At 31.7% G+C, this 12,130-nt stretch overlaps 1 protein-coding gene across 3 annotated transcripts; it reads right to left on the bottom strand.

The window, feature by feature from the left end:
• Positions 1-120: 120 nt before the first annotated feature.
• On the bottom strand, positions 121-8,585 carry LOC148271704 (uncharacterized). Of its 3 annotated transcripts, none has more exons than XM_088241032.1 (7): positions 7,296-8,578; positions 6,259-6,471; positions 5,182-5,387; positions 3,710-4,202; positions 2,683-3,574; positions 2,454-2,594; positions 121-2,268 (listed from the first exon to the last, which is right to left on the bottom strand). In XM_088241032.1, exons 1-7 carry the CDS (start codon positions 7,878-7,880, stop codon positions 2,177-2,179), a joined length of 2,622 nt encoding a protein of 873 aa, XP_088097158.1. In that variant the 5' UTR covers positions 7,881-8,578; the 3' UTR covers positions 121-2,176. The 3 variants fall into 3 exon arrangements, 2 of the variants coding, with proteins under 2 accessions (XP_088097158.1, XP_088097157.1); XM_088241031.1 differs by having other exon boundaries at positions 2,671-3,574; XR_015825036.1 differs by lacking the exons at positions 2,683-3,574; positions 3,710-4,202 and having other exon boundaries at positions 7,296-8,585.
• Between the last annotated feature and the right edge of the window lie 3,545 nt (positions 8,586-12,130).

Below are 12,130 nucleotides of genomic sequence, written 5' to 3' on the forward strand. Positions count from 1 at the left end.
TGTAATAGTAAAATTTTATGCAAACAATCATAATATTATGTATAAAAATAAAATGTTAATCAAAATATTATTCTTCATATTATAGGGGTTACTCTTGTTTATGAATTGAAAATGCACAAACCAATCAAAGAAAAATATAATATATCAATTAACAGAATATTCAATCAGTTGAGAGCTTGGAATTGGATATACTCTGAGAGAAATATGAAAGATATTAAAACTCAATTTGATTATATAGAATAAGCTAATGTTACTTCATTACATTATGTAGAAAGCAGTACTGTAAGAACAATTAACTTTAAGGCTGTAGTCTGGTAAAACGAACGCAAAATTAGGAAATCATATGATTTCGCCATTTTAAAACTAATGTTTTTTTTTAAGAGAGGTGAATACTGTAGTAATAGAAATATATATTTGAAAGTTATTATGTACGAGAACATACATATATTGATTAGGGCACTGTGCACAGTACATATTACACAATCAATGTATCTCGATGATTTATTACTAGAAAGCAAAATTAGTTTTATGCTTCAGGCCAACTAAAGAGATACTTTAAAATATTTTTTTCACATTAACCTTGTGGGATTTGAACCCAGAACCTCACACAGAGTAGCCAAACATGCCATTGTGCTATGCAAAGGACCAAACTACTGTAGTCTATAAAATGTATAATAAATGTAGTAACCGATGCTAGTTTATATAGGTTTACTTAATGTATACATGTATATATATGTACGGTCAGGTTTAAAACCAAAATATAGTATCAATCAATACGAGTACAAGGGAAAAATAAGGTTTATCTTAATTTTCTTGAAATTGAATGACATATATCATTATTATTAATCACACAACCATAGTCATTTGAAAATATGCAGCCTGGTTAAAAACAAGCAATATTCGCAGGTTAGATTGATGTTGATTAAACTTTAATATGGACATCATATTTGAAAAATATATCCAAGTATAAAAGATGAATTTCTAAAGAATCGTGTTCTTGTGGTAAACCCTGTTTTCCCCTGTACCCTTCATAAGTAAGAGAAAAAGACAGTTTATTTTGTTAAATACCTTATTTGAAAAAATATTTCTATAAAAACAAGCGCATAATATATTTCTAGAAAAAAAAATCACTATAGTAAATAAAGTGTTGTTAAATAACTGTTAATTAAACTAACTTTTTCCTTGATCCTAAATCGCACCACAATAAAAACGGGAGTTCTAAGGGTCAAACTTACATATAGGTATACAATTATCACTAAATGCAGTGTTTTTTTTTTTTAATACCGAGACTGGTGCCCAAAGAAAGGTTGACATTATTATTTTTATAATTAAAGTTGAAATCTAACTAGCTATATATATATAAACACATCATTTACATTTACATTTTTCCAACCCGCCACAAGTTTCATTTTATTGGCTTTTAATTGTTAAATGATATAAATCGAGTTCATGAAATTATTATTAAAAAAATCTAAATAAGCATAACATATGTTACCATACAAAAAATGTACAAACTATTTATAGAAAAAAAAAACACTTAAAAACAGAAAACATAAATATGCAGCCAGGAAATGGCCACAGCCTTTATAAAATGAACTAAGCGTCAAAATCAATAATATGGATATTTTAAACAGTAATTAAAAATACTCATTTTAATATTCAGGCTGGTATTTTGAACACTATCATGGGCGTAGAGAACACTTTGTTAGCCCGTAATTTTCACGTTCATAAAGCGTTCTTTATGCCCGCGATAGCCTCCAGAATACCAGACCAGTTAGGTGGAATTTTTGAAAAATTGTTTGGACCAATAAGTTATAGACTCGAAAGAAATTTAAGCATATTGAAATACAAGTTAAAAGCTAATATTGCAAGTTAACATGTTAAATTAGAGGAAGTAAGAACATACAAGATATAGGAAGACAAACACTGCCCTGATTTAGAAATAAAATTTAACACAAATGATTTACTTCAGTAGGTATCTCTCTCATAATATAATACAGAGAATATAATAATTTTTTAAATCACTTAGTTTGCACTTCTGAAATAATTATTTCTGTCTATTGGAAGACTTAAATCATTGTAGTATCATTTAATATAAAATTATTATGAAATAAACTCTTTGTAAAAGTGCTTCAAGTCTTTTAACCTAAATTCACAAGCAATGTAATTGTAATATTCATCTGCAAGGTGGTTGTGTTATTGGGGGTCTGTTGTAAGGACCCGTAGTTGCTAAGGCTCCTCGTTCTTTACGCACAGATTTGCATCCGACTGTAAAATAACAGTTATTCATTAATGAAGCATTATAAATGTTAAAAAAAAAAAACAAACAATTTTATTCCACAGATACAGAAACAGATGCATTAACTACAATGGTCAGAAGAGTTTACTTATCTTTAAAGCATATAAAATATTTGAATAACATTTTGTTTTAAATAAAAAATAAAAAAACTAACCCTGAATGTTATTTTTGGCAGATTCATTATAGCGAAAACGATTTACAGATGAACCAAACCCTGATTTATTCTCATTGGATATATTGTTTCCAATCACCAGTTTACTGTATGATGCAGACTTTGCTGACTTACTCTTCAAAGCTAAAAGAAAAACATATTTTAGATATATAATTAAAATGTTTTAGTGAACAGCAATAATTTTGAAAAAATTACTAACTTTTATTATCACCTATTAAGAAGTTTGTTTTTTCTGACAAGACTCGCTTGTGTACACCACCGAGTTTTGTGTGTTTTTTGATAGGCGGTTCACCTTTTTTGAGTTTTTGGGACAATACAAATGTTGAATTGAGAATATCCGCATTGATAGGTTTTGCAGAAGTGTTGGTTGCGCTGTAATCTGGGAACACAACAAATGATTTTGTATCATTGTTGAGGGTGTGAGTTGCATTCAAGTCATTTTCTGATTCAATAATATCGATGCTTTGATCGAGTATTTGATCGAGTATTTGAGGTTTACTTTCGGTTTTGAATGTTACGTTGCAATCAAATGTCTCTTGGGAGTACCGAGGTTCATCATCGGGACATGTGATATTCATTTTCGGTAAGTCGGGAATGCTTTTGGTATTAGAAGGATCTAATCTTAATATGAAATTCATATGCGCATCTTCGCATTTAGCATTCAGGTCATTTTCTCGTTCATCTTCCCATGTAATTGATTTCGATGTTTTCCCCTTACGAATGAGATCATTGTATTCAGCAGTCATCGATTTAGTGACCTTATCATATCCTTTGAGATAGAGGTAATATCTATTAAGCATCTTCAATGAATCTTGGATAAAGTCATGGAAACTGTTAATTTCTTCAAACTGCATAGTGGATATATTCTTTGCATGTTCATCTTGAGCTTGAAGAATAATTAATTCGTTTTGATTTTCGAGGGATTTGACAGTGTTGACCAATGTAGGAACTGCTTTAAGAGCTCTTTGAACTAAAGTTTTGTAGGTATCGGATAAATAATTAATTTTGTCCCACGATTCTATCAAATCTTTGTTCATATCCATAGCTTGGTGAATCAGAGACTCTGCAGAATTTTGAAGAATCATAGTTTGATCTCGACATGCCTGGAGAGAAAAGATAAACGATATGTACATAATTTTGAAATAATAGAAAGCTGAATGTATTATGTATTGTTTGTAATATGCAAATATATTTATTTAATTGGTGCAGGCCAGGTTTCAATAAAACAAAATTCTAACCTCCAAGAGATCGCTATCGGTGAAATGGCTGCACATGGTGGCGACTATAGTAGTGGCGCGTCTCTTCCTCATAGCTCTTCCGAGAAGGCAGCGTTGTTTGCTCTGACGGTGGAAGAATGTCTCTAGGGCGAGCCAGTATGGCTTCACACCGGCTTCCAACTGACAGCGCCAATCTTCCGCAAGTTTATTATTGACCAATTGGATTTCTTCCACGGCAGGTGTTTTAGAGTGCGAGGCTCTCGCCAATTCTGCTTCCAGTTGTTTCACCTTCAGAGTTAGTTCTTCTACTCGTTTGATGTATTGTGATACATGGCTATCGCAGGTGACAATATTCTTCTTCATTCTTAGTTGTATTTTGTTGGCGCGTGTTGCATATTTTAGGGTGTTGTAAGTGTCTTCGTAAGAGAGATGAGTAGGAGCAATATTTGCAATCATCACTGTTCTACAGTTGCCTCCCAAGCTGTCTTTCAATAGTCGTGTGAGCTTGGAATCACTATAATTTTTTAAATATTAACATAAAAATGATATTAAACATAAAAATATATTATTTTACACATATCCAAATTGAATAATGTATACGACTACACTGGTCTACCAATTATAGCATATCCTGATTTTTTATTTCTTTAAACTTATACTCAACTTGTACTCTTTAAACCCTGTCACATCCGAAACCACGATGATCAGTATAGGCAAGACATATTAGCATATTAAAAAAATATTTAAAATAAAGAAATTTTTTAAAAAGAAAATATATAAAACAAACAAATGGTTGCTTACTTCTGCAGGGAAGAAGCGGGGGGGGGGGGGGGGGGGGGGCATACGGTTGACGGTGTATAAGACTCCCCCCTCCTCGTTTCTCCCCCGCAGAAGTATATTTTAATGTGCCAATATGTCTTCTTGCTCATACTGATCATCGTGGTTTCGGATGTGACAGGGTTTAAAGAACACCCTGAATAGGTACCAACAAGTTCGGGGTTCCCTAAATACCAACCAAAACGTGAAAACCCCTACATTTATTTAGTATATATTCTGTACAAAAAAAAAAAATACAAATTTGTAACAGTATAAATAAATAAATATCCCAGCACGTCTTGCAGCTATAGAGCGCATGGACGGTTAGGATTCTAGTTCCTCGTCTCCAATGATGATATATTACAATTATGATATATAGTACACAATATGAAATAGGTAAATTAATAAATAAGCTATAAATTATTTTTAATGAATGTTAATTCCTGATGAAATATGATTACATATAATTAAAACATAATTTGGTTGAATTTTAAATGAATTTTATAAACAAGGAAATGTAATAGATAAATAATGAACACAAGTAAAGTAACAGTGAGTGTGTATCAATTAAATATAATTGACAAATAACTTACACAAATAAATTGAACTATTTTTTAACTAAGTTTTAATCTTAGACAAATATTTTAATCAAAACAATATTGTACAATTTAATTTACCGGTATGGTATGAACTTGGATCCATCAGCAAGTTGATTGATGCAGTTCCCAAGAGCCAGTAAACTTCGGTTGATGTTGGCTCCCTCCTTGAATCTCTCTCCTTTACAGCCAGTAGCCGAGGCTCTTTCACTCCCCGCCAAGTCTATCATGGACAGCTTTACAATCTTCACTTGCCCCGAGGTTTTATTTCTCATCTTGACATAAACCTAAAAGATTTGTTCAAAACATATAGGTAGTACTTATTTTAATACCAGAACACAATATTAAGTCATGTATTTATTATTTATTTGACCTATTCTGGACCTCCTCATCGTAGTGAAAGGAAAATGTAAACCTGTTAAAAAATCGTTACAAATTTGTAAAAAAGCAATCAGTTGTGTAGTAAGCACATTGTCTATATAAATGCACTAATGCATAAAAATCTCCAGAATGAGGAAGTTCAGTGGTTTTCAAAAAATATTTTATATATTGTGTTATCAGTGCTATGATTTTTTAAGTTTCGTAATTTTGAAATTACTCCGTTTGTGACGTCGCAAATTGGTGAGTTGGCTTCCCGGAAACCGTAAAACTATCACTACTATCATAGGTTACTTCCAAAGAACTTATGACATAGTTCAATGTATTTCATTTTTAGTAATTTTTTCATACATTTTCAAGAAAATTTGCAATGCAATTTGCCGTGATCGTGGAACAATGACGGATGTGTGAAAAACGCAATACTGACTTTTTTTTGCATTTGATCTCGAAAATGTTGTATAGGCTTTATATTCCCGGTTTGAAAAAATAAAATATGTAAAACTATTAAATGATATACTTTTGTACTTATTAAGTTGTGACATAAAGTGTCAAAGGGGATTTTAAACCGCTCTCATTTAAAATTGAAGAAACTCACATGCGTCGTTCTACGATCATGATGAATTAAATGTTCTAATTTTTAGAACAGAGTGTAAGAATACATTTTTCACATACAATTCTCTGTAGCAACTTCCTCATTACATTTTTGTGTATGGTGATGATGATGTTGATGGATTATTTTTATGCGATTTAAATATCTAATTTTATTAATTAATATTGTACCTGAAATACAGCGTGGCTTCGGGAGCTCTCGGCATTGGCATCTGTTGGGTGTTGTGTGCGGTTCTTATTCCCTTTGTCTAGCATATTCAGGAGTTCCTGGGCAGTGTTGATACCCTGACTATGCAGACCCGACACTATTACTCCATATGTCCCATCGCGCAAGTTGAGGGGTCCGGATGGATTCAGCAAGTCGTGAACATTTTCATTGTATACCTAGGAAGAATATAACAATATTTATCTTTTAAGACTAAGTATCTACATTTTAAAAAGTGAATAGAGTGTACGATGTTGGTGTTTTGCCATGTCATGTTTTGGATAGTTGACATCACATACATTAATAAGGCTTAAATTGGAAAATTAAAATGAAATTATATTGAGAAATTCTAATAGGAGTTTGAAAGAAAGTTTAGGAGAAATTAGTAGGATTTGTGTGTTAGCAGAGAGAGAGGAATCAAGAGCATATATCTGTACCTTAAAGGCTAAACCACGGGAGTTAGATAGAATGAAATGATCAGGAATCAAGATTTTGTGGTTATGCAGTTTTCAAAACATCATAATTTTTTAAGCAAATGATATAATGACAAAGTATGATGAACTTTCAATGTAAAAATAATTATTATTTTAGTAATAAAAGTACATAGTAATGATGTTTTTTGCATTAAAACAAAGTGGACCCCAGATATTTATTTCAACTTTTAAAAAAATCAGATAATGAATGTGGATTTCAATGTTTTATTCACATATAAAATGGCTTATTGCGACAAAACAGCAAAAACGTGGACCCCAATGTTTTATCCCCTAAGGTACAGAAATTTTGTCTTCCTTTGTAGAGTTGACACTATCTTCATTATACAATATACAAATTGTTATACAAAGTGTAAATCAAGAAATACTAGTAGTGCAATTTTTTGTAGTATTAGAATAGATTGTTTCATAATGAGAAACGAATGGCAGTGAATGATATGAATTGTCATGTTAATAAACCATTATTATTATTGTAGTAATGATTGAAAATTTAAACAGTTCATAAAACAAACCTCCAAATATGACACACATATTTCAAAATCTCTGTCCACCTTATGATTTTCCATACACGTGAAAAGTTCCTGCATCGTTAGATAGGTAATTCCTGGACAAGCTAGGTAACCCAACATTGTGTGTGTCTTTCCAGCTCCAGTTGCTCCATAAACAAATACTGAACAATTATATCCATCCATGAGGGAGTTAATTATATCCTTGGTGCTTTCGTTGAACACATCTTCATTCGTGGCGTTCATGTCAAAGACGTTATCAAACATAAGCTGCATTTCCTTATTTGCCTTCTTGGTATAGTTGTGGGTGGCGTGTTGGACGCCGTGAAAGAAGAAAGGTTTTTCATCCTCCTTGGGGTCGAAAATAAGCATTCTTGAATCGAGAGTTTTGACAACCAGTCTGCATTTGTTATCATTTTCTCTGTCATTTGGCGGCCGGACTCGAATGGCTACCTTGATATTGGCTGCAGTAGATTCTGTTGTTCCGGATAGTGATGGTTTCAATACTGGAGTCCCTACTTTAGAATTTCTTCTGACTTTTTTGCGCTGAGGAGAATACGCTGCCTTGTAGTCCCGTTTTCCCGAAATCATTTTGAACAAATTGTGTCAAAACGTTAGAATAGGCATACAAAATACATCGAAGCACTGTCACTCAAATTAAAAAGGTGTAAACAAGGTTTTAATAATATTATCCGAGAAAATAATGCAAATCGCAGACGGAGATATCAAATCAAAAATCAAAACAAGTAACCGCTTTCAAATGAGTCCGTTGAGTTTGTTTTAAATTCAAATTGTACTTTCTTACTTTGCCGTTATTTACCCTGTGGCGCTATTTTATAATAGGCACTACCGATGAAAGTAGTCGAATGAAAGTAGTCGACTACATTCGATGGGTAAATGTAGTCGACTGAAAGCCCGAATGCAGTAATGTAGTCGAATGAATTCACTCAGAATACTGGGTAGCCCCATCCCAAGCCAAGGGTAAACATCTTTTCCAACTGAAACTAAATGTAACAGAAAAGCCTTGGTTTTCCAAAGTGATTCTGAACAAGTTTGAGACATCCTCCATATGCAGAATGCACATTGGGCACAGCTGAAATGGTTCTCACCTGTTCAGAATCCATGTCCGGGACTCTGCCATTTGCGAATGTCAGCTAGATGAGGAAGATTTAAACCATTTTTTTTGGATGCCCCATAAATGATTGTTATCCTGATTTCCTATCCGACCTCTCTGATATTAATATCCCATTCCCTATTCATATTCTAACTCTCCTGTCCCTACCCAATAAACGTGTATTTAAAATCCAATGTAAATACCTAGTTGTAAATGGTGTAAAGCTGTAAATATGTTTTATTATTTTATGTTTATATTATATTAAATACTAACATACTAACTTGTACATATTATATTACTAACACATGTGTGTATATGTAAAAAACAAAAATACTCGACACTGGCCAGAACACCCAAGTTGAGATGAAAAAAGGCCATGAAAATACGAAGAAGAAGAATGAATCCACTCGACTACAAATGGACCAATGGGCGAGCTTTACGCCGACTACTTTCATCGACTACTTTCATCGCCAACTAATTCGTTATTACGTAATGGGCACAGACTACAGATAACTTGTAATGGGCGCTGGGATCTGGCGGACGTGACAGTTGAAATAAAATGCTTTTGTTTTTTGTAGTTATGTCAGCACAGATAAAATAAAAAAGTATATTAATATAATTAATAAATAAAGTGCATCATTTAACAATAAAATGAAGTGACGTTTGTTTATAGGTCTGCTGCTAGCCTATTTGTGTACTTAATAATAATAAAATTTATATCAAATCCATCCGATCTGAAATATCAACACAATAACAGCTGATTGTAGTTTTACATGCGTGACCTAAAGTATATACTCTAAGGACCTGAACAATAAATATGAAATAAGAATATTTTAATTTTCATTCTTTTTTTGGCAGATAAATATTAGGTTAGGTCAAGTAATGATAACCACAGACTATAATTATACCCATGTAAATATTCTAAATACCATAAAGTAAGGACCATGGCTTACATTATTATTATTGCCATAGTCAAAAAAAAAAAAACAAACTGACGTACGTAATGTTTGGATAATTTATATAGCGACATTTTTGTGAAAATCACCTCCTATGTAGGTTTATAATTTATTGCTCTACGGGTGGTATTTTTTAATTTTCAAACCATGTCTCCATTTTCCCATTTGTTTGTTTGAAAATCAGTATTAATTTTTTTTTTTTTAATTATTTTTTTTAATTACTTTTTTATTAGGGTTACATACAATAAACACATGACTTTTTTTATATTCACGTCCCGGCTTTCTAGAAATAAAATCCGTATTAGAAAGTGACTTCTGTTTTTCATATAATATTATTAGTTTAAGTAAAATAAAAATTCAAAACATTTGAAAATATTCTAGAATGTAACCAACTATAAGTTTTCATACAATGTAGGTATCGTTTTTTGCTTGTGTTCATATTGTTATTCCTTTATATTTGTGTTGTTTTTAATTTTAATTTGTAAATCTATGTCACTTGTTTTTGGCCGATGTTATCACATTTTGGTAGAAGGCTCTTTTTCTTATAAAGGAAAAAAAAGTACTTAACATTCCCAAAGTATGGATATTTCTCCCAAAAAACGGAGTTTGTCTTTGAATAAATTTCTGTGTCTGTTGTCCATGGTATACCGGAAATAAATGATTCATTCGAATGATTAACTCGATTATTTCCTTCATTCGATTACTAATCATTCGATTAGTAAATTTAGCCGATTATTTCCATCTCTAATAGGCACAGATTATATAGTACAAGTATAATGTGTTCTTTATTTTCAGTGTTGACAGTTGTAAGAAGCGTAACCAAACGCGATGCTAGAATAAAATATAATAATATTATTGTAAAGAAGCGCACACATAAATAATTTTTTGGTAAGATATAATATCTTAAAATATTAAGGCAAGTACTTAGGTATATGAAATAATATTACGAGATAAAAAGTTCAAAGAATTGTAGGTATTTAAGGTATATTTAATCACCTTGAAAGCGCACATAAGGCCGAATAAGTGAATTACGACCACAAAAATAGACTAAGATGTTGTCTTCGAACGAATCATAAATACTCTTGAAACATTTATGATAAACTAGTGCACAATTCACCATAAGAGTTTTTTTACTGACGTAACACGCAACATATTACTCTATACACGCTCTCAAAGTAAAATTATCTTGCACACGGCCAACAGCGGTTTTTTGCACTTGGAGTGTTGACGAAATAACTATGCTCGTCCTGTTTTCCTGAATTTGAAAGAGCAAAGTCTAAAAAAAATATATTGAGGCGTCAGATATATACTTTCATCTGAAAGAATTGTTTATATTAAATTGGTACATCGAATGGATATAATATATTTGTTTTATAAAACACCGGTTTTCATTTTTTAAAATTTTTAAATGCTTACTTTTGCTTGAGTTATAAAAAAAGTTTCAAAGAATTCACCGATTCTATTTTGCTAGTTCGAAGACATATTTTATGATAAATTATGTCCCCTCTCTTCCCCCTAAATGAAATTGATCGTATTCCTTGCTGGCAGTTATGCGCTGAGCCCGCTCTGAAGGAATCGAATATCACGAAAAGAGAACAATGTATAATGACAAAAATGATAATGATAAATGTATCGGACACCAATTGTTTATATTTTAAAATTTATTTATCTATTTTCAAAGACTATTTTGTGTACAAATCAAGTGATATTATTCAGGAATTTGAATTACACTAAAATTTTAAAGTAATTTACATTCATACTTTTTCAAAAAACTATTCCATAAATAAAATATTTTATATTTGAACTTTGTATTGATTTTAGAAGGTCCGACGCACTCAGGTTTTTTATTTTGTTTATGTTATTAATTTAGAATCATTCCGGCATAGAGTAAAAAATAGTCCAGAAATAGCGTAGAATCATATTTGAATACATCGGACTGTGTCGAAAAAATCCCCCAATATGCCCTACTTTCACCGCGCACATTCGTGATGTCGCCTCGTAATGTTGCACAATGGGAAAAAATATAATCATAACTCAAATGTAAGGTAAAAAAAATCAATCTGTTGACTTCTCTCAAATTTTATTGTGCACGCGAAAATATTGATTGACACAATAGAGTAGATAAGTAAAGGGTCATTTAATAAGAGTAATTGAATTAATGAACTTTGAACTTAAAAAATAAAACATTTTTTTAAAATATAAAACGGATATGTTTATATCATGTTAAATAAAATTTGATGTTTTAGAGATAATATCGGTGAAATGTCCACCACAGAGTTGTTTAATCCGAGGTCCAATTTTCATTAGTTCTCTCCTTAGATGAGCAAAGTAGGGTAAAAAAAAATACTACCCTGGCAACACTAACGAAATGTCCATATTCTTTTCTACGATAATCTGACAGATGAAATAATAATTTAATTTTTAAATAATGTATTTGCTACTTACATATTCATTTGCTCCTACAATGAAATGTGATCCCATCCTGTTTCTTTAAGATCCTAGCAGTATTTTTACACTTTAAAAGGACACAACACGGCATAAGTGAATTCAAATCAGGAGTTGCGTACTGAGCGACGTCTACAAATAAACTAATGGGTCAACTTTTTACTTAGATATTATGGCTTTCAGAGTACCTTGCTGCTTTGTTGCTCTTTCATCTGATGAACTAACGGGTCAAAACGTAAAACGACTAATTTATGTGTAGTTTAGTCACCTTCTGTTTGATGCTAGTATACGGTTTCTGGACTATTCTTAATTCTATGCATTCCGGG

Source organism: Micrasema longulum, unplaced genomic scaffold (genome assembly GCF_059751315.1).
Source record: "Micrasema longulum isolate JH-2025_06_02 unplaced genomic scaffold, ASM5975131v1 h1tg002713l, whole genome shotgun sequence".
Taxonomy (NCBI): domain Eukaryota; kingdom Metazoa; phylum Arthropoda; class Insecta; order Trichoptera; family Brachycentridae; genus Micrasema; species Micrasema longulum.

What these genes read in the sequence shown, in the direction of transcription:
- LOC148271704 (XM_088241031.1), bottom strand. Translation starts at nt 7,880, where the DNA reads ATGATTTCGGGAAAACGGGACTACAAGGCAGCGTATTCTCCTCAGCGC. An exon ending in TCCAAGTTCATACCATACCG is followed by an intron (nt 4,203 to 5,181) that starts GTAAATTAAATT and finishes AAAAAATTATAG; the next exon opens with TGATTCCAAGCTCACACGAC. An exon ending in CTTAATAGGTGATAATAAAA is followed by an intron (nt 2,595 to 2,670) that starts GTTAGTAATTTT and finishes TTTTTCTTTTAG; the next exon opens with CTTTGAAGAGTAAGTCAGCA.